The sequence below is a fragment of the Lipophrys pholis genome (assembly GCF_963383615.2).
Source record: "Lipophrys pholis genome assembly, chromosome: 1".
In the NCBI taxonomy this organism is placed as follows: Eukaryota; Metazoa; Chordata; class Actinopteri; order Blenniiformes; family Blenniidae; genus Lipophrys; species Lipophrys pholis.
This window is the reverse complement of record NC_137635.1, coordinates 7,204,645-7,227,178: the sequence shown is the minus strand read 5'-3', so window position 1 is coordinate 7,227,178 and position 22,534 is coordinate 7,204,645. Positions and strand designations below refer to the sequence as shown.

At 42.8% G+C, this 22,534-nt stretch overlaps 2 protein-coding genes across 3 annotated transcripts in view; both read left to right on the top strand.

The window, feature by feature from the left end:
• The first annotated feature begins 5,546 nt into the window (after positions 1–5,546).
• Positions 5,547–8,008, top strand: pyyb (peptide YYb). The gene is made up of 4 exons (XM_080465489.1): positions 5,547–5,634; positions 5,734–5,921; positions 7,542–7,622; positions 7,722–8,008. The coding sequence occupies exons 2-4, from the start codon at positions 5,734–5,736 to the stop codon at positions 7,744–7,746; spliced, it is 294 nt and encodes a 97-aa protein (XP_080321615.1). The 5' UTR covers positions 5,547–5,634; the 3' UTR covers positions 7,747–8,008.
• Positions 8,009–8,115: 107 nt separating this feature from the next.
• mpp2b (MAGUK p55 scaffold protein 2b) overlaps positions 8,116–22,534 on the top strand; it is a gene marked incomplete at its 5' end in the record, with an annotated part of 35,444 nt that continues 21,025 nt past the window's right edge. The window contains 2 exons of one of the 2 annotated variants that reach the window (XM_080458420.1): positions 8,116–8,485; positions 18,770–18,850. In XM_080458420.1, coding sequence (XP_080314546.1) covers positions 18,820–18,850 — 31 coding nt within the window. Of the gene's footprint in view, positions 8,486–18,769; positions 18,851–21,940; positions 22,032–22,534 lie in introns of those variants that run through there. The other variant, XM_080458421.1, reaches the window with a different exon arrangement.

The following is a 22,534-nucleotide window of genomic DNA, read 5'->3' as shown; positions in this document are numbered from 1 at the left end:
CGTCGCTGCCTTCACATTTTCTGAGCGTAAACATTCTAAACCCTGGAAGATGTTTGATTTGTGGTTCGGTGAATCACCACAGTCTCCTGGGAGCCTCCAGTCGTTCGTCATCCCTCTGCTTTTCCTGCGGCCTCATAAACGTATCTGCTGTGATTGGTCAGCTCCGCCTCCCAACAACAACAACAGCTAGTGCACGCCGCAGCGCTGCTTTCAGCCTGGTGGCGTTCCTCTGGGGAGCCGAGGAACCAAGGAGAGAGACAGAACAAAGGAGCTGAGGAACCAAGGAGCTGAGGAACCAAGGAGCTGAGGAACCAAGGAGACAAGGAACCAAGGAGACAAGGAACCGACGAGGGGCCCATTCCATGCTGCTTTTGAAACCACAGGAGAGAGAGAGGTAGAGAGAGAGTTAGAGAAAGAGAGAGAGGGAGAGAGAGAGGTAGAGAGAGATGGAGGTAGAGAGAGAGAGGTAGAGAGAGGGAGGTAGAGAGAGAGAGAGAGAGAGGGAGGTAGAGAGATAGGGATGTAGAGAGAGAGAGGTAGAGAGAGGTAGAGAGGGGGGGAGATAGAGAGAGGTAGAGAGAGAGAGTTAGAGAAAGAGAGAGAGTTAGAGAAAGAGAGAGAGAGGTAGAGAGAGGTAGAGCGAGAGGGAAGTAGAGAGAGAGAGGTAGAGAGAGGGAGGTAGAGAGAGAGGGAGGTAGAGAGATAGGGATGTAGAGAGAGAGAGGTAGAGAGAGGGAGGTAGAGAGAGGTAGAGAGGGGGGAGATAGAGAGAGGTAGAGAGAGAGAGGTAGAGAGGGGGAGAGAGAGAGAGAGTCACTCATCACCATCAGAGCTTCTGATTTCTACTCATGAATTACTGTGTTTTGCTTTTATGTGGTAATCAAACCTTCATCCTGCCTCCTGCTGAGCAAACAGCCTGAGAGCTTCTCTCCTCTGTTCGTCTCTCAGCGGCGCCACACGCTGGAGATAAAGATAAATAAAAGAATCATTTCCCCCCCGATCTGTCTGACGGCAGGAAGGAGTCCCACATTCTACAATGTTCTGCGTGTGTGTGTGTGTGTGTGTGTGTGTGTGTGTGTGTGTGTGTGTGTGTGTGTGTGTGTGTGTGTGTGTGTGTGTGTGTGTGTGTGTGTGTGTGTGTGTGTGTGTGTGTGTGTGTGTGTGTGTGTGTGTGTGTGTGTGTAATCTTCATATTTGAAGTAGAGAAATGAAAATGGAGGGGGTCTGAAGCTGAGAGGAGAAAAGCTTTCAGAGAGAGCAGGTAGCTGATCACACTAAGTAGATTCACAATGTCCTGATTTGTCGCCTAAATCAGAATAAAAAATGTTACGTAACGAATCACAAGACTAAATCAACCCCACCGGGAAAAGTTGTTAAAAGTGGAGAAGATGTGAGTGAAAAGTTTGTTAATGTTGGCTGCTGTTATCTGCCCCCCCCCCGCCCCGGGGGCCATTAGCCTCGGTTTACTGGACTGTGAAAACTTCACCTGTCGGCTCGTCTTCTTATCTGGACGCTGTTACATCCTCAGTGTTTCCCTGCAAACACGGCGGCCGGCTAATGAGTTTGTCTTGTGCCTGTTGTTGTTTCTTGCCATTGAGTTTTATGGGCGGTGGAGGAAACACACTCACCCTCACCCTCACACACACACACACACACACACACACACACACACACACACCGACTACTGAGGTAGAATTAAGTAAACGTTCAGGTGAGCCACCGTGAGCAAATATCAGACCATTTCTCCGTTATTGAATCACTTTCGGCTGCGTGGCGACTCACCGTGTCGTCGGCCTCCAGTTTGTTTGGACGTTAATCGTCCCTCGATGTCAGCTTGAATCGCAGGACAATAACGACTCCGAGACGGAGGATCAATGTGGAATACCAGGAGCCACTCGGGCCTTTATGGCCGCTCGCACACTTTAATTGCCTGTTTTTGTGGCTGGTCTGCTGTCAGCTGAGATTTACGTCGGAATCAAGTCGTGTTTCTGACGGGGGCTCAGGGACAGACAGCTTTTTTTTATGACTCTATAAACAACAGGTGAGGGGAGACATGACGACTCCCCCGCCCCCGGGACAAACACACTCATGCGTTTTGTTCTTACGCTGGATTCATCCAACAGAGACGTCAGATTCGAAAGCTGCACCTTCATTTAGGAAATCTACATTTGGGACTGTGAATAAGAGCAAAAGTGCCGCTGTTTGAGGTCCAGGTGTGGCGCATCCAGCCAGACAGGAACGAGACAAACCATGTCCTAGTATTAATTATCCTGTGTATCAATGCTTGAGAACTGGGCGACGTAGCGCTGACACTGCGAAAAAGATCCACCAACGTCTCACTTCATCATCTGGTGATGATCCGTCATCGAGCTGTTTCCCAGACGTGTAGAGCAGGACATCTTTATTTAGACGCATATATCTGTTCGGCCGAAGAGCCTATGAAGCCACTAATATTGCTTTTTTTTGGATTAATTCATTTCAGGCATGTGACATTTCAAACATTTTGTGAAATCACATATAAAACCGACACACACACCAAAATATATACACTTTTTGATGATGATAGATAATTAAATTATAGCTTATAGTTAGAATATAACCCTTCTAATACAGACCGTGCTCCCCTTCCCAATATGCCTGTTCACACCCAAATCCAACATAATAATATTCCAACAATCACCCGTGTAAACAGACTATACACATAATTAAAGCATGTTTACTTCTGCTTTTCAGTAAATCAGGTATTCATTTGACGTTGAGGTGTGTTGAACTCCTCTATTGGGAGCTCCCATTCTTAACAGTTTACATTTCATCGTTTGAGTCACTCAGTAATTATACACGTTTGTTCATGTGAATCATTCTGAATGTTGTTGTTGATGAAAGGTTGAGAAGAAGCTTCATGTAAAGGAGCAGAAAGAAGTCCAGGTTGTTGAATCCCCAATGTATTAGTTAACTTTTTTTATTTATTAATATATCAACTAACTTAACTTGAACTTTAACTTGAACTTTAACTTTAACTTAACACACACAGTTGGATAAGCGGTGCTCCCAGGCGTCGCCAGCTGAACAGCAGACCGTGAAGATAAACAGGAGTTGGACATTAATGTGACCAATTAGCCGACTGCATTAGCACTTGAGAGCTAAAAGCTCTCGGTTACCGGGCGACTCGCTGCTGATATCAAACCAGCGTCACGTGACCACGTCCGGCAAAGTCTTCGCTGAACTGATGAAGGGGTTAATGAAGGTGGCATTTCGTCAAACGACAGCCGACTGAATTATTTAACTGACTCATAAAAAGAAAAAGCAGCCTTATTGAACCGCGACCATAATAAAACCTCTGTCAGCCTTTAAATCGTGAGTGGTGGAGTCACGAGGTCAAAGGTCAAGGGAGGATGACGAGTTCCACTGAGACTTTCTCACTTATTAAATATTATCGGGGGTTCTTCATTGCGATAATGTGATATTTCAAACACGTTGCGGTTTGTTCCTGTTTGAATAATTACTGCATTTAACACGTCAGTAACTCTGATGGTACCACGTGAAGTTACAAGTTACTTCTTTCAATGAAAGTCCAGGATACTTGACTAGGTAACCTGAGTGTGAGTTTGTTCAGGTGTTTAACGGTCCGTTTAAAGACGTTCAGCTGCAGTCGATCTCACGTATTTAAGTGAGTCAGTCCATATTAACGTCCAGTTTCATTAACGGTGTCATTCTACCTGCACTAAAATGATCAAATACAACGTGAACAGAGCAGATCGACAGTTTCTGGAGGAGGAATAGTGTCGGATTAATGATGGGAGGCGGCAGAAAGAGATAAACATGCCAATAGCAGCCGCTTGTAGAAAGAAAAGTTAATCTTGATGAAAGAAACACTTTTTATTTCAATGTTTTATCTAAATGGCGCCAAAATCAACGTCATCGTCCCAAGGAACTTTTACAGAAAAATCCAGGATAATCTGAAAATCCCGTGAAAATCAGGTGAAAACAGAAAAGATTCACGTTTACATGGTAACATTCAGAAAACTATGTAGTGTCCATGTTGGTCCACTAGTTGGTGCTGTTGTTAGTTTTAGTACTGAAAACACACACACACACACACACACACACACACACACACACACACACACACACACACACACACACACACACACACACACACACACACACACACACACACACACACACACACACACACACACACACACAGCAGAGAACAATGACCTCTAGCCATGAACACTGAGAGAACATTCTAGTGGACAGACCACCAAGTTGGATTGTTATTACTGTGACTGCCAAAATAAAAGTACCAAGTTGGATTATTATTACGGTGACTGTCAAAATAAAAGTACCAAGTCAAAATGAAAGTACCAAGTTGGATTGTTATTACGGTGACTGTCAAAATAAAAGTACCAAGTTGGATTGTTATTACGGTGACTATCAAAATAAAAGTACCAAATTGGATTATTATTACGGTGACTGTCAAAATAAAAGTTCCAAGTCAAAATGAAAGTACCAAGTTGGATTGTTATTACGGTGACTGTCAAAATAAAAGTACCAAGTTGGATTGTTATTACGGTGACTATCAAAATAAAAGTACCAAATTGGATTATTATTACGGTGACTGTCAAAATAAAAGTACCAAGTCAAAATGAAAGTACCAAGTTGGATTGTTATTACGGTGACTGTCAAAATAAAAGTACCAAGTTGGATTGTTATTACGGCGACTGTCAAAATAAAAGTCCAGAAGAATAAGGACTGTGAGTCATGACACCACGGAGGAAACCTTTTTCTGATTGTCTCTACTGAGCATGTGCAGAAGAACTATTAACAAATCAGTGTCTCTGCAGTAGCAGCGTTTGTTAATAGTTGTGTTTTTCACACAGAGTCGGAGCGTTTTCCAAAAGTTTTGTTTTCGGAGTCTCTGAGCTCTTTTGTCCTATAAACTGACGCCAAACATGCTGCGATTTGCGTTTTCACGTGAAAACCTTTCGTTAACTCAGTTTCTGACTTAAAACTGTGATAAAAGCTGAATGTGACACTGGGACTTTGTTCATTAACCTGCTGCTGTAGTTATGATCACAATGGTTTGTGTGAGCTTAAAAAAAAACAAGAACATGACTGAATTTCTGGAGTTTTCAGGACCTGTAATCTAGTACAGGTGAGTTTATATTCTTACATTTATCTATTTTAGAATGCTCGACAATAAGAATGAATATACAATATTTATATCATTTACAATATAATAATTATATATATATAATATTGTGAACATTATGTTGGACCAGTGTTCCTGTTAAAGAAAGTAAAGAATGGACTTTACTGCGCTCTGCCAACTATTAGTGCCACGTTACTTCATGATGCGTTACTCAGGTCTAATGAGTAGTACTTTCCTCCCCGTGGGGGGGGGGGGGGGGGGGGGGGGGGGGGGGGGGTAGGAGTGGTAGGAGGGTGGTGGGTGGTGGGGAGAAGGGAGTGGGGGGTATCGGAGCATCAGGTGTCCCTCCAGTATAAAAGCGGAGCAGCGTCCGGGAGGAGACGACAGGGCATCTGGACACACCGACAGTAAGTCTCTGCTTTCCTCTCGCTTTTCTTTTCCTTCAGGAAACTTCATCTCAGTTTGACCGCAGATTCTTGGTGAGACTTTAAGCCTTCCACTCTCTCACTCTCTCATCCTCTCACCCTCTCACTCTCTCCCCTGTCACTCTCTCACTCTCTCACCCTCTCACCCTCCAGATGACCAACATGCTGAGATCGTGGTTGCCGCTCGCCGCGCTCGTCGCCTGCCTCCTGCTGTGTCTCAGCTCGCTGGCCGACGCGTATCCGCCCAAACCGGAGAGTCCCGGGGGCAACGCGTCCCCGGAGGACTGGGCCCGGTACCACGCGGCGGTCCGGCACTACGTCAACCTCATCACCAGGCAGAGGTGAGTCCGAACAGCCTGATTCCTGCAGAGATTCACAGAACAGACTCTAACCAGATGATTGATCAAACTTTTTAACTTCACTGGTTCTTTCAGGTCAGCGGGATTTAGTTATAAAAAACATTAAAAAAAAAAAAAAATCTAAATCATACATTTATTCTCTTATTACTTGTGTATTATTTCTATTGCAAATGAACTAATATGAGTTTTTGGACATACTGTAACTTCCATTATTTCTACATGCATATTTCATTTCTTTTTTTTTGCCCAAACAAAATCAAATACACGGTTTACAACCACCAACCAAACGATATCTCGTCAAACAAAATTGAATAAGAAACAGCAGAACTAAATTATTTGGTTGTATATCCAAAAAGAAGTGTGAAGAACATAAATATTAACTTATAAAATCTAACTTGTAAAAAATGTAACCTCTACTTTATACGTTTTAAAATAAAACTGTAAATATTGTAAATATTACTGCTACTATGTATTTCCTGTTCTTCCATGTGTATATTTACATATATATTTATCTCATTGTTTATTGTGGTCCATCGAGCTGTGTGCCACTATCCTAATAACCACCTGGTCAACATGGAGCTGCTGTTACAACTGAAAATCCACATGTGGGATTAATAAAGTCTGTTCTAATATAATCTAATCTAAATAATAAGATTTTTTTTAAAAACTTATGCAATTATCAATCATTTTAAACGTGTTGGAACTATTATGTTAACACTAATTGTCTGTTGAAAATATATAAATTAAATGACATATATTTTGTTAAACTAATGTAAGAAAAATAATAAGATATAATCATTATGGGAGGGGTCAAAATGCAAAAACACACTTATATTTATTTTAATAAGAGATTATCCAGAATGTAATTGTTAAAAACTAAAAGAGTTAGGGTTAGAGAAAGGGTAATAAAGGGTTCCTATATTACTTATATTACTTGCAAAAATGATCATTTTAAAGTTATCATTCTTGGTGTTCATTGAAGTAATGGACAGATGTAGAGTCACAGAAAATGGTTGTTCTTCCAATAAAGGGTTAAAATCTTCACTTTTCACTGAGCTTCAATCACCAGGAAAAACAGAAACAGCTACTGAACTATGAAAACTGCAGTGGTGGAGAATAATCCACCTCTTTTAATCTCTGTCCAACTGGAATTGATCTACATTCATCGTCAGAATAACATCTTCAACACAGCAGATGCTTTCAAACAGCCATGTTAGATTCCTCCATGTCATGTCTGTTAGTCCCCCAGTGAGGGAAGCTGCAGCGCAATACAATTACCCCCCCCCCCCCCCCCCCATCCCGGGGCAATTAAGCACACTGAGTCTGTCATTACAGGGAGATTGTGAGCTACATAATGCAGAGCCTCAAACAAAAGCAGCTTCAATCTTTAAGTGCTTCTACATCGATTACTGCTCCACAGCTTCCAGAGGTGGGGGGATGGGGGTGGGGGTCGGAAGGGGTGGGGGGGGGGGGGGGGGGGGGGGGGGGGGTCACTGCTTGCTGAGCCTTGACACAAAGAAGGTTCGCAGGAAACTCTGACCCTCAGGAAGGAGAACCTCAGACCTTCAGCTTCAGTCACGGCTCATGTCTGATTCCCTCTAGGTATGGGAAGAGGTCGAGCCCGGAGCAGGCCGTGGCCTGGCTGCTGTACGGAGGAGACTCCAGCCAAGACTCTGATCCACGGTGAGAAACATGAAGGACAAGGCAGCATCAGTGGCCTCCAGTCATCATCAGTCCTGTGACTGACCTGCTGGTCCAATGTTCTCTCTCTCCTCCTTCCAGCTCCGACTACACTGATCAGTGGTGAACAGCCTCCTCCTCCACCTGCTCCTCAACTGATAACCTGCACTGGATTTTGTGACTCTGTATATTTGATTATTTCACGTGCATGCTTATTATCACTCTCTCTCTCTCTCTCTCTCTCTCTCTCTCTCTCTCTCTCTCTCTCTCTCTCTCCGTGGACCTGATTGTTCTTTCAATAAAAAGAAAAATGTAAATAATTTGTATGAGAATCAATGTCCCTTTACAAAACAGATTAGAGTGGAATAAATAAAAGTATAACGTAGACGTGTTTGCCTCCAGCCTGTTATTTCTCGAGGCGGCCGCTAGATGTCACTGTCTGTCCAGGTGACGCGCACGCGGCTTGGTTCTTTGGTTCGATGCTCCTGTTGGGTTCAGACACATCAGAACAGCTCGGGCACAACATCCCGCTGGGGTACCGGACCAAGAGCCGCATTTAGCCTCACAAAGCTGTTTTTGGACTCGGTTCGGAGAACCGGATCAGAGCGGCGGCCAGTTGGCTCCTGATCAATGGAGCTATTTGTGAGCGCACGCGAGCCGCTCCCGGTGAGGTGTCGTTAACCAGCAGCTCGTGTGTGTGTGTGTGTGTGTGTGTATATGTGTGTGTGGGCTGTTGCTCTGCTCAGTCTCTGCAGAGAATAAAGAAATAAATCAGGGAACCAGCGGCTCCCCGGCAGCTCCGTCCAGCGACCCTCCTGCCGCTGCAGCGCCCCGAGGAGACGCCTCCGAACCGGGGAACCGGCCAGGTGAGCGCCGCCGCCTCCAGACCGATTTTCACGGACCGGCCGTGTCGTTATAAAACCGCTTTCATACGATGTGCCCGTTTTCTCAGGTGGCCGTGTAAATATATTCACCTGCTCATTTAATATCTGCGAGGAGACGCGGTGCCGAGAACGTTTTAATTCAGATTAAATCTATTAATCAAACCTCGTTTCATCTCAGGTTCTGATTTCTGTCATGATGGTTTAATAAACCCGGCCAGGTGAGTTAAAGCCCCCCGAGGTCTGTAGTTTATTGTCGGGATGAAATCTGTCCAGTCCGCAAAGACAGACGTCATGTACCTGCTCGCTGCCACTGCGCATGCGCACACGATGTGCGCGTGCTGACAAAAACTGTTAAATAAGATTTAATTGTAGGCGACATATTGATTCAAGGAGCTCACGACACGATGTGGTTCACGATACTCTGTCCACGATACAATTTTTTCACAATGTTTTCTTGACCAAATACTATTATACCAAATACTAATATTTTTCCAAATAAACTGTGATGGAAATGTTTTTATTATTCCTTTTCAATCCAATTCTATATTTCCTCGCCTTCTTTTCAAGATGGAATCGAATTAAGGTTCTTTGTATTCGTGTGGTAGGAACAATATTTGACTGTGAGGAACAGACTCAGGTATATTTACAGCGGAGGAGATAAGTATTTGATCGCCTCTTGAATTCGTAAGTTTACCCACTTCTATAGGAATGAACAAACTCAAATGTTTACGGTTGTTTACTGATTATTGCAAAAGACAGAATATCAGTTGACAATGCATGAAAAACACAATATAAAAGTTATAGTTATTGCATTTTATTTAAAAAAATATATATATATATTGTCACAATATAATGATCATTAATCATAAACTGGTGACTTTCAACATTTCTACTTTAAGTTGCTTCTTCGTACACTTTTTCTTTATTCTGGAAAGTTTTAACAATTTCATGAAAAATTGTCCGCCTAAAGACACAGTTTACAACAACATGTTGTTTTTGTCTTCATGACATCTGTTTTTAGTCGATGTGGTGTCACTTAGATGTAGTTTCTCTTAATGTTTTGGGTCCTTCCGTACTTTCCTCGTGCATCAGGGTGGATGACGATATTTACGTCACACAGGAAAACGCTGACTCTGCAGACAGGCGGTGCAGAAAGTATGAATTGGCTTTTATGTTAACGAGGCATTAAGGTGTTGAACCTTGTCCGGATGAGCTCAACATTTACAAGTGAAAACTGAAAACTTCCGTTGTGTTTTGGGCGTCAGTTTCTTTACTTTATTTTGATAGCACCAAATACAACGCAGTCATTTCTGGGTACTTATTACACACAGAGAGAAAGCCAAGAAAACTGCATTGTTGTTGGTGTTTCTGTGTAAACAGGCATTGTTTTCTAAACGTCACCATGCCAACGCAAACTCTTTCTGAAACGAAAATGCAAACAACGCCAGGCCGTTTGCTGTTTGTCCAGCAGGTTGAAGGACTTTTTCCCCAGACAGCATCACTTTAGTTTACATGCACATTTATTGAATAACTCAGTTGACGTCAGGCTGTTTCTGAATAGGAAAACAGTTTTTAGATTCTGTGAGAATAACAAGTATTAAAAAGAGCAGTTTGATGTGATTCTGAGCCCTTCTTTAAAAAAGCATTTTTTTCCCCCCCTTTTTATTATTAAAAGTGGTGAGAAATAAAGCGACGTGGTGTAATAAGATTGTTATTTTGGAGAAGTTTATACTGTATATCAAAGGTCTTATCATAGGAAGCATTTTTAACAAGTTGCCTAAAAGCTTCTTGGTTTAAAGTCGTTTTTTTTTCTCCTCTTGTTGGAGTTTTCTCTCAAACCACACTCAGATAGGTCTCATCCCAAAGAGCTTTTGATGGGGATTAAAGAAACTTCTGCCCTCTTATCAGTTTCTGTTTTGGAACAGGGAGGTTTACCATAAATTTCAATGCCTTCGGCAGCTTTAGGGAGATCAGCAGGTCTGCTTCTACCTTGCCGGGAATATTTTGTAAGCACTTCTTTGATGGTTTAGGAGCTCTGCTTTAAAATGTCCTCTTTAAACTTTGAGAATATGCTCTTCACTCTACGTCTTTAGGTTCAAACACTGGTTGTGTAGGACAGTGAAGTGGATCCCATTATGGGAGCATGATGAAGTAGTACATCAGCAATAGAAGAAGGCAAATACTTTAAAAGGCCTCGATCTTATCACACACTAAAAGTTACTTGATGTCACAGAGATTACGTCTAACAGAACATCTGAGGGTGTCGGACCGTGACGCTGTTCACCGCCAGCTCTCTGACAGCAGGCTGATTAATTACTGATTAATCACTGATTAATCACTGATTATTTACTGTATCAAATTGGAATTCTAACTGTTGTGCTCTCACCAAGCTTTATATTTTGGAACAAAGTGGGGTTTTTTTTGTGCATATATGGAGCACTCATGCCTCACAGGAAGTGATTGTGAAAACAGGAAGTGATTGCGCAACCCGGAAGTGACACTATATAAACCGGAAGTACCCCTGTGCCATGTGTCTGGTGCAAATGTTGGTAGCCACTGGTGTTTGGATCGTCGCCAGCTCTTTTTGTTGTCCTCCCATGCAAGGGCAGTTTGTCTGTGAGTAAAACGGATTTCTTTATGGACTCCTAGAATTCAGTTTGTCTGTTTTCAGACAGTGAAACATTTTTTTTTTTTCAAATTGTTTTTCTAGTGACACAAAATATTAGGTACCCAAATAAAGTTCATGCACCTGAGGATCCTGAGTCGTGGAGTTTATTGAGCAAAATGTTTTAGCTGCTTGGAAAGATAACAAAAGACACTTATTCTAATCAAACCGGACCAATCCACCGGGAGAGGAATCAGTACCGCCTCACACAGCATCTTCCCCCCAAGGTCATAGAAGAGAAGATCAGGCTGAAACCTGCCCCTTTGTTTCCTGACAATCACTTTACTTCAGGCTCTTATTTTGTTAATGTCCAACTTTCTAAAGATTTTCATGTTTGTGAAAAAAAAGCTTGAAAATGCCTTAAAAACCTGACCTCATATACAAACTAGAAAAACAATCATCTGGATTCTGGAGTAATCAGATTATACTGATCATGTTAACGGTGTATTGTGACTTGCTTTACCAGTAAAGAAAGGAAGTGACGAAACAAAAAGCAAAGACTGACTTCTGAAGGGAAGAGGAGATGAATTTCAGAATAAATGAACAGCATCCATAAACACAGCCGATGTTCAACAGGACCGACGTTTTCAAAATGAGTGCGAGTACCATGTACTGCAAAAGAAATTCCACTTCTATGTATTACAGTCTGATCGTAGGTCGTGTGCTGGATGATGTTACACTTAAAACTTATCCAGCTTTGGATGGGCAGAAGTCAAATTCGGTGTAATTATTCCCGTTTAGATTGTCCTTTTCTGACTTTTATCCCTTGTTTTTTGAAATCTTCTCTTTTTACTTTAAAGTCAATATGTTGAACTTTGCGTTTGATATTGACTTCTTAATGTGTCTTCATCTTCAATACTGCTTTAACCTGATATTTAGATAAACTTTCTGAACTTAATAAAAATCTATTTCAATCCAAAACACGGACAAGCTGCTGTATGAAAGACTTGATTTGAAATGACACTGAAACACTTCATATTTCTTATTCCATCAAAAAGATGACAAAAGGAAGTGAGTTGATTTGATGAAACTCAGACCTGGTGGGGACGGTAAACGCTGGTTAGGTTGCATTTCATTCCTTTAACCTCCAGTTGAAACATAAAGGACATTTAATTTGAATTGCAGTCCTGCTGCTTCTAAAATCTTTAAAATCTTTTTATTTAATGTAGCGTCCAGACAAAATGTACCTTCCATTGAAAGACATGATTGATGATGAACCAGAATCCTGAGTTGGTGTGGTTGAATTGGCTGATGGTTAATCAATAACGATTAGATTTCTCTATTCCAGCGAAGATCAAGTTTCGCTGTGACCTGAAGGCCTGAAGGACGTTAATGTACAGAACATCAGGTGTTTGTTTATTCCTGCAGCCAAACAGCAGTGAAGGATATTAATATGCAAGAGAGCAAAACCTTTATTTGGAAATCATTCGACCGTGGTGTTCTTTAAAATCCTCCTGAACTCATCTTCTCCTTCAAAAGACCTCCACACACACACACACACACACACACACACACACACACACACACACACACACACACCCACACACACACACACACACACACACACACACACACACACACACACACACACACACACACACACACACACACACACACACACACCCAGAGAGAAACAGTTCAATGTTGACTTTACAACAAAGACCCGTAAACAAACGGATGTTTTCTCTGAAGGTCAGAGATTTAAAAGAAACTTTTCCTTCTATACTTCTGAGTATACCTTCTGAGCCTCTGAGGAAACCTGAATTACTTTTCAACGCTTGTAGCAGCAAATGTGACGCTATAATCACATCCAGTGGCAGCGAAGGTTTGAAGCTGCAAGATTTCAACAATGGGACTTTTGTTCAGAGAGAAAAAATTAGAATAATGTTTTCTCTCTGGGGCTTTTCTTATTAGGCTTCGTTTATAGACAATGTTTTCAAGTGAAAACGGAACATTTTGGTTGCGTTCTGGGTTTCTGTTTACACGACAACGGAGCCACTGAAAAAAACAACTTTTTGAAAACAGCTTCCAAGGTGGAACTTTTTGAAAATCTGTGACTCCGTCACCAAAACACAACTTTCTGTAGACGCGCGGGACACGGACATTCTAGTGGACAGACCACCCAGTTGGATTGTTATTATGGTGACTGTCAAAATAAAACTACCAAGTTGCATTGTTATTACGGTGACTGTCAAAATGAAACTACCAAGTTGGATCGTTATTATGGTGACTGTCAAAATAAAACTACCAAGTCCAGGAGAATATGAACTGGGAGTCATGACACCACGGAGGAAACTTTGTTCTGACTGTCTACTGAGCATGTGCAGAGGAACTAGTTACTTACGGCCGTGTTACGCATGTGAAGTAGCAGCGTTTCCGCCGTCTACACAGCGACGGAGAGTTTTCCAAAAAGTTGCTTTTTCATTCACTCTGAACTCTGTTGTCGTGCAAACGGAAATCCAAAACGCAACGAAAGTTTTGCGTGTTCAGTTGAAATCGTTGCCGCGGGAATAGGCCTTTAATATCCAAGATAGCTTTTTAATTCTACGTACCGAAGACTTGAGAGCAAACTGTAGATGAACAAACTCTTGTTCTTGGAACAGACGATATTGGGAAGGCGACCGCTAATGCTGTGATTGGTCCATATATTATTAGAAATATGCAACACATGTATGATTCTATCATCAACTAAAAATAGAAATTGCATGTTGCTTGTTTACTTTGTGCCGCAAAAATATATGATTTCAGGACAGAGGGCAAGGTACATCGATAATCTAACCTTGGTCCATGATTGGCCGTGACTCTGGGCATGCTACAAACTTTATTATATAACTTTATCATATTTAAAATATGTGCTTCCACCATTTATAATTTTACATGTTGCACATATAAGAGTGAAGCATGTTGACTTAAACTGAATTTACGTTGATGATTCTCGTCAATTACTGTAGTTTACTGAGAGGAAAACCCCAGAAATACAATCCTTTATTGCATATTGCTGTTGAAGTGAAACAAGTCAGCGTCAGCCACCACCTCCACCTGTTTCTTTCAGCCTCAGTGAGATTATTGTTGAGGATTTGGAAGCTGTGAGGAGAAGTTATCATTGTAGGCTGTAATGTTTGAATCCATGCTGCGCTCAGTCGAAGCAGAACGGCTTTCAACATAAAGACGAAAATGTGCTTGAATACATTAAAGTGTTATACAGTTCTGTGAAAATCTCTTCAATTAAGTTTTATTTCCTGGCCTTGAAGTAAATGTTGCTGTCTTTTTTTTCCCGATGTGATGGCGCAATAATAACACTTCTCCGTGTGGAAGTGTCGCTCAAACCTTTTATTAGACCCAATTTTAGCTCCAACTTATTATTATTTTACGCATTTTCCCTTGTTGCCATGGCGAGGTGCCGGGGAAAAAGGCAACGGGCTGCTCACGGTTGTCTTGGATACGACAGTTTTCCCTGGTAAAGTAATGAGCAGAGCTGAACCTGTGGGAGCGCAGGGTTATTTTTAGGCCTGACGCCAGGCTGCATGTGTGGATTAAGACCTGTGTGTGTGTGTGTGTGTGTGTGTGTGTGTGTGTGTGTGTGTGTGTGTGTGTGTGTGTGTGTGTGTGTGTGTGTGTGTGTGTGTGTGTGTGTGTGTGTGTGTGTGTGTGTGTGTGTGTGTGTGTGACCATGTTTACAGGCTTTAATGCATCCTCACTGTGAGATCAGCTCAAGGCGTTTTACACTTGGCATACAAACACCTGCGCCACTGCTAGTGACATTGCTCCATCCTGAGGACGCCGCCATCGGAACAACAGAACGCTGAGCTAAAGAACCCGACTGTGACGACGAGCTCCGGGTCACAGGAGGCGTTTGCAGGGTGGGACTTTCTCTGGGGACGGGGTTAAATAGCCCCCGTGTTTCACTATGCTGAACTTTATTAATTAGATCAGGATGATCAAAATCTCCCCCTGGAACAACAATCAAACAACTAGAGCGACACTCGGTAGAGCGCAGATATTCACCAATGCCACATTCGCTTGCAGAACTGAGTTAGCATCGCTAGTGTCTGTTGCCATGGAGACGCTTCCTGCTCAGTGTTTCACTCGGTGATGTAGCTACCTGACAGGCTAGTTAGCATCGATATGAGCTAATGGCAAACATGTTAGCGATGCTAACTGGGTTTCGCAAACAGTTGTGGCGTTGGCAAAGAACTGCGCTCTACCGAGTGTAGCTCTAGTTTTATTGTTTGATGATGAGCAGCCATAGTAATTTAAAATCTCTCTCTTTCTCTCTCTCTCTCTCTCTCTCTCTCACAGAAATAATGTAAATGTGCTAAATTGACTCAATAAAACTTTACATTCCCCAGAATTAATTTAACTAAAAGTCCGATTCCCCCTGAATGAACCAAATCCATTGCAGTCATTCCCACTTTGAGTTTCACTGTTAATATTGATGATGTAAGTCTTGAGTGACGCAAGAATCAGTGTTTTCACACTGAAATCTAATTCTGGACGAGTGGAGCTTCACGGCCTCGAGTTTTCATGGACTGACTGTGGAGATGAGAGCGTGTGTGTGTGTGTGTGTGTGTGTGTGTGTGTGTGTGTGTGTGTGTGTGTGTGTGTGTTAGATGAACTGATCAAGTTGAAACGATTTCCTTCTGCAGCTAAAATACAATAATTGTTTATTAAGAATATTTATTTTGACCTGGATGACGGATCACTAATTTCTGGTTTTACTGGTATTACTTGATCCTGGATGGTAGATCTTGATTATTGGTTACACATTACAGGCAGTTCTCTTGGAAAATGACACCAATTACTAAGAAAATAGCGGCAGTGGTTATGACTGCCCCATCATTAGCTCCGGGCTAATTCCACCCTGACAGTAGAGTAAGAGGAAAGCAGTAGAGCGAAGGAGCTCCCTCCCTTCTCTGCTGCAATTGGCTTTTTCTTCGGACTGCTGGATTTTTAAGAAACACTGTCGTTTCACAGTGCAAACAGGGGACGCCTGGGATAAGCCCGGGGGACCAGTATGTGGTATTAACCACCTGATCCACGTAGATCAGAGTTTTGCAGACGTGTTGGATCGCCAGCATCTGAGAATAACGTCACACTGCCTGAAGCACTTACTGCTGTCGACAGCAGCGGATTTAAAGGCAAAGAAATAGAGTGAAATTAGGTCGTTTGAATAACAAACTTCAAAAACACAAAACAGTCACCTACACTTATCCCAGTTTAGCCGCCAACACTTAAATAACAATAACTGTGGATGAATTTACAGTCAAGGAACATGACGGCTTCTCTCTGACTCACTGACATTAGATTCAACTATTGAAAAATATAAAGTGCCATGGCTGCGAGTGCATTCATTACAGAAGGCAAAGAGCATGAATGTTGAAGACTAAAAATCATTGGAACGACTTAAACAAAGAGCTCAATGAATTCAGCCATTGATAACATACTTATCATCTAAATGAATTATTATAATACTGAGAAGTGCTCCGGGTAGCGATCCTACCATAATCTTCTGCTTTCCTGAGCTTCCCTCATATTGATGGATCAATAAACTTGGTTTATGCTGCAGTATATGCCTCAAAATAAGCATAATGAGCCGGTGGGATCTAACGGTCAGATTTAACCGTTAAGCTGATTTCTCACTCGGAGCCAGGGGATATGTGGATTAGTGCATGAAACTGGAGTCTAAAAAATATGAAAGGATTTGGGAAAATTCTCTGAAATATGCAATTTTACTTAGTTTAAACATCTTTAAGTTTGTTCCACTGACAACTAAACTCTGATTAAATTATCTTTCTTAATGAAATCTGCTACCCAGTTGGCTATGGACGACCAATAACACACACATTCCAGCCCATCTGTTATTGTATAAGACAGTGAGGAAACAAATCTTTACTGTTGTAAACCTCAGGAACCCCCCAACACACCTGTACCATTACAGTTAAAGGAGCCTCATGACACTCTATATGTTAAATATAGGTTCTTCACTTTTAATGTAAACGCCTAAACTGAGTAGTTTTGTGACCTCAATGAATTAAATGCACTCATTTATTTTTAAAACATTGAAAAAAGTTACAGCTGTAAGGTCCCATATTGTCCAAAAATCTCTTTCTAATGGTTTTCTAACAGTAATATGTGTCCCCGTGGTTTGTTTGAGGCCCCAGAAGTGAAAAAGGTCTGTCACCTCCTCACTTGTTCCACTTTTTATTGAATGTGTGCTCATACAGGTGATTCCCTTCATGACATCACAGGGGGAAATAATCACTCTCCCTGGTGGTGGATACTCCTTTTGACCCTCCCACTGGTAGATGAGGTCTGCCCTTTGAAATTACAAGCCGGCACCATTTTCTTTTTTTCCCCTCACAAACGCTACAGGGAAAACAGACACAGCTCATTAGCATTTAAAGGTACAGACACACAGAAACGGCAAGTTCTCCGTAGAGTCACTAGAGGGACTTTTAGACTGGCTGAAGTTCAGGACCAAGGAAGGGTTTGGGGGAAAACACTGGGATTACAATAATGTTGGACCTGTGACAATCATATGAACCTATTGAAAAACAGTGTAATATGAGATCTTTAAACTCAAGTGGGCTTCGTGAACCTGCCCTTGAATCTACCCCCCCACCTCGTCAGTACTGCCAGAGTACTGACGAGTATAAACGCTGAAGCAGATTACAAAGATTCCTCCTTCCTTCAATGACGAGGGTTTATTTTTTACGTCACCACGTCAGACCCAGTGTCTGCGGCGACACCGAAACAAGAGTCTCAGCGCAGATGCAAACTGTCATGGCAACCAGGAAGTCCTCCTTGGATACCGTGATCTCTCCCCCGTCAGCTGCACTTCTATCTTCTTTTTCACAATGGTTCTTGTGCGATCCCCCTCCTCTCCTTCATTCCTGCTCTGACCCCCACCTCCCCTCTCCTGGACGATCTCCTCCTCCGTCACCCGCCTCCTCCTCTCATGTCGTGTCGACTGTTTGGTTTTGTTCACGTTACCCACACTGGATACGTGTTGTTTGTATTTCATTAAGTCCAGCGGAGCCACGTTTCCATCCCAGAACAATGGAGACTTAATCTCCCAGCAGCCCCTGCTCTGTGATGCTGGTTACTTTCACCTACGTCCTGATGTTAAATGGATCAATTAGAGTCGACACAGATCCTCAGTGAGCTAATGTCAGCCGGCCGGCCCACTCACTCAGCCTGTCCAACTGTTGCTAATAGTATTCCCAGCGGAGATGACGGCTAAAACTGTTTGGATGTTTCCAGACCAACTGACTCTTCTATTTATAGACGTTAATAAAATTAGATTGCAGCCGTCCGGTGTGGGAGCTTGTTTAGACTAAATGAGAGTATTTCTGTGGAGATAAGTCCATTGACTGCATGTCTGACGAAAAGGGATTTGATTTCTTTGTGGAGGCTGGATTAAGACTTTCACTGATCCCTCTGTGGTGAACTTCACCCAGGCCGCTCACTCTCACCCTGTTTTCACTCCTTCCAGCCTTGAATCCGTCACAGCGGCTCGATATCCAGCCAGACTTTACATTCTCAGCCAGCTCTCCCTCAGTGCTCTCAACACATCTTCTCTCTGACTCTCCCTGTTGCAGTTGACCTGACAAGTTTTTGTGGAGGAAACTGGCAACAACCAATTTGAAAGATGCCCGTGGCAACATCCAGCTCCGACTCTGGTAAGTGTGTCCGTCTCACTGTGACAACGACGTCTGCTTATAGGAGCGCATGAAGGAGTGAGTGAGTGCGAGGAGAACCCGGATGGTCAGTGGCCACTGCTTTACTCAGGATGTGTATTTCATCTGCAGAGTTGTGATGTGACTTAACGAGCGCTGAAACGGCCTGTAGATCAGTCCAGCCTCCGTCGATTTGCTGCAGTGTCGTTTGCCGGCCTCCACACGCAAGTGTGTATGAGGGAATGCATGAGTAGAGACTGAGCAGTCATCACCAATCAGTGTTATAGATACTTAAGTAATCCTAATTTGTTTACCTCGTTCAAATTGTGGAATTAGATTTCGCTCCCATTTTATCACATATTCTTACAATAATAAACAATGATATATATGTGTATGTAATTCCTGCATTTCCAGCTAATCGTCCACTTTATCCAGCTCAGGGTCACGGGGCTCTGCAGCCGATCCCACTGACCACCGTCTATAACCAGGCAAACACACAGCGACAGACAGACTTACACTCAAGTATTTTAGAGTGAACAATTATCCTCAAACACGTGTTTTTGGAATCTGGGAGGAAACCAGAGACCCCATTGAAAACCAAGAGCGACAATGACAATGGAGGAAGAAGTGTGAGCTTGTGCTTTTCTCACTTTTCCAGTTGCTGGATCACAAGTGGAGACATTTCTTACATAGACCAGATACTGAGGGAGCCTACAGGAGCTTCAATGTTTACCGTGTTCTGTTCTCGGTCTGCATGTATTGATGGTTAGATTACAAAATGCAGCACCTACTAGTGGTGTCACATGCAAATTACAGTGTTTTTAGTGTTTCTATGTGTACGGCGATCGTTTTCAAAACATGCTTTCTTGTCATTTTTAAACGCCAATGATTTTAAGCGAAAACAAAAATCTTTTCCAGAACAACTCCCAAGGTGGAACTTTTCGAAAATGCTTGGGCTCCGTCGAACGGGTGAAAATGACCCCCAGTAGAGCCAATCAGAACAAAGTTTCCTCCGTGGTGTCATGACTCCCAGTCCTTATTCTCCTGGACTTGGTACTTTATTTTGACAGTCACCATAATAACAATCCAACTTGGTAGTTTTATTTTGACATTCACCGTAATAACAATCTGTCCACTAGAATGTCTGTGTCTCAGTGTTCATGTTTAGAGCTCATTGCTCTCTGCTGTGTGTGTGTGTGTGTGTGTGTGTGTGTGTGTGTGTGTGTGTGTGTGTGTGTGTGTGTGTGTGTGTGTGTGTGTGTGTGTGTGTGTGTGTGTGTGTGTGTGTGTGTGTGTGTGTGTGTGTGTGTGTGTGTGTGTGTGTGTGTGCGTGCGTGTGTGTGTGTGTGCTTTCAGTACTAAAACTAACAACAGCACCCACGTGTGGCCTGGCATGCTAACTACATCATTTTCAGTTGTTTTCAGAATGTTGCTGCGTAAACATGAAACTTTTCTGAAGCAAAAATGGAAAAATGATGCGTTTTCATTGGGAAAGACGTGTAAATTGGACCTAACACTAAAAAAAAATGTTGCCGGTTCCAGACGATGGTCGCCGCGTAAACGAAGCCCACTCCGTCACAATGAGATTATGTTTACACGCAGAGGTTTGCATTTCCTGGTCTTTGAATCCAAATTGAACCCAAATCAAACTAAGGAACCATGACGATTTTACAAATGGAAAATACCTGAGGCACACTAACGTAAACCAAACTGACCTTTTCATCCTGAAACATGCAGACATATGGACGGATAATAGTGAAAGCTTTCGAAACTCCTATTTTCTTTCTTTATTATTATATTATTATTTTCATTAAACATAATAATAAAATAAATTGATTTATGTTATTCATATGTTCCTTTCTGCACAATGTTTTCCACTGATTATAAACCCATCTACACTCAAGTGGCTTATGCAATAATTCCCAGGACAATTAGTTCGGACTATTTCTGCTTAAGATAACAACGACATCCTGTGCAAATATTTTCATGTAACAGCTTGATTCTGAGCCAGCGTTGCCATCCCATTATCGAAAGTAATTTCTTGTTAAAGTGCCAAGGAAGGTGCCCGCATTAGAAGCTGTAAACTGGCACCGAGCCACTCTTCCATGTATTCTCTCTGCACTGGGAGCCCAGAACAGACACACTGAAGATCGCAAAGCCTTGACCACGAGCCTGGGAAATTAGTCTCAGTGTTTTTTGCCAAATCCAGACCTCAGAACCTGATAATATTTTATCACATGGCATCACATTGTGGGAGTCTCCTGCTGGAAAGATGGAGAAACTATGGCGAGTTGAAATGTGTGTGCAGACTTTTCAGTGTGTTATAGCCTGTCAGTCAGTCTGATTTGTGCACTCGCCCAGGGCTGAGACTGGATGACTGGCATTTTTAGTAACACTCAGTAAATTGTTTCTCCAAACCAATTCATGTTTTTTTTTAAATTCAAAAAGCAGCAGGGATATTTTTTGCTCAGGCTTGGAGGAGGGTTATAGGAAGGTCACTTTTGATTTGAAACACTGAGCTCTTTTTCAACTCCTGTCAGGGAAGCGGCTCGCTTATACATTTCCTGGAGTTATGAGCAGAAGAAGGAAACATACATGTGCTTGTGTTTCGATCTCTGGCTGTGTGGAGGCCGATAACTAATATGCAAGTCTGCTTCGAAGGCATTACTCCTTCAAACACACCTCCTTCCTCTCCTGCTTCTCTTTCCTCCACTTGACCCCCGCAGGGAAGCCTGAAGAGAAACCCGCCCAGCCTCCTTCGCTCTCTCTCCTCCCACAGAAGGCATCATACTTACTTCCCTCCCTCTTTCTTCCCCACTTCCCCCATCGCCTTTCCTTCCCTGTGCAGCCAGCCCTCTCTCGTCCACATCCATTCATGCAGGGGAGAAGACACTCAGCCAGGCACAGCTCGTACACGTCAACGGCAGGTGGAGAGAGAGAGAGAGAGAGAGAGAGAGAGACACACAGAGAGAGAGAGAGAGAGAGAGACACAGAGAGAGAGAGAGAGAGAGAGAGAGAGAGAGAGAGAGAGAGCTGCCTCACACAGGGCTGGGTGTGTTACGGTGAGGGTGTAGTGAGGTGGTGTCGTTCACTATGGCCGGCAGCCGGTTTGGAAGACTCTCCCTGGAGGAGGGCGACTCGACCAACTCCCTGGAGGGCCTGGATCTCAAGCTGGGGGGAGAAGGTAAGCGCTCAGGTCCGACCTGCTGGGCGTGCGAGGAGCGTAGTGAGGTTGAGATAACAGATGAGGGCTCCAGCTGTGCTTGCTGCTACCCGTTAGGAAGGATGTGCCAGACGTGAGCTGGAATCAAAGACGGAATCTCCGCTAACAGGAATGTTTGCCGGTGACTGAGGGTTTAGTCTGTGTTTTAAGATTCACACCTGCTCCTGGTTCAAACCCCCAGAGTGGAATGACGATAAGCACAGACAGATTAGGACCCAGGGCAGAGGCAGGGAGGTAGAAATACAGCCTGATGCTTCTCAATATTGATGGAAAAAAATACTATGTTCTCTCTCTTCTCTCAGATTTATAAAGAAAAGTCAAGAAAATGAAGAAATGCACTGTAGATACTTTCAATATGGCAACAACAAGTGAACCAGAAGGCTGCGCTCTGTAGGATGAAGCATGTTGAACTGAGATATTGTTTGCTCAAACAGCGCGGAGTGAGAAGTACTATATTTCTCATC

What these genes read in the sequence shown, in the direction of transcription:
- pyyb (XM_080465489.1), top strand. Translation starts at nt 5,734, where the DNA reads ATGACCAACATGCTGAGATCGTGGTTGCCGCTCGCCGCGCTCGTCGCC. An exon ending in AACCTCATCACCAGGCAGAG is followed by an intron (nt 5,922 to 7,541) that starts GTGAGTCCGAAC and finishes GATTCCCTCTAG; the next exon opens with GTATGGGAAGAGGTCGAGCC. An exon ending in AGCCAAGACTCTGATCCACG is followed by an intron (nt 7,623 to 7,721) that starts GTGAGAAACATG and finishes TCCTCCTTCCAG; the next exon opens with CTCCGACTACACTGATCAGT.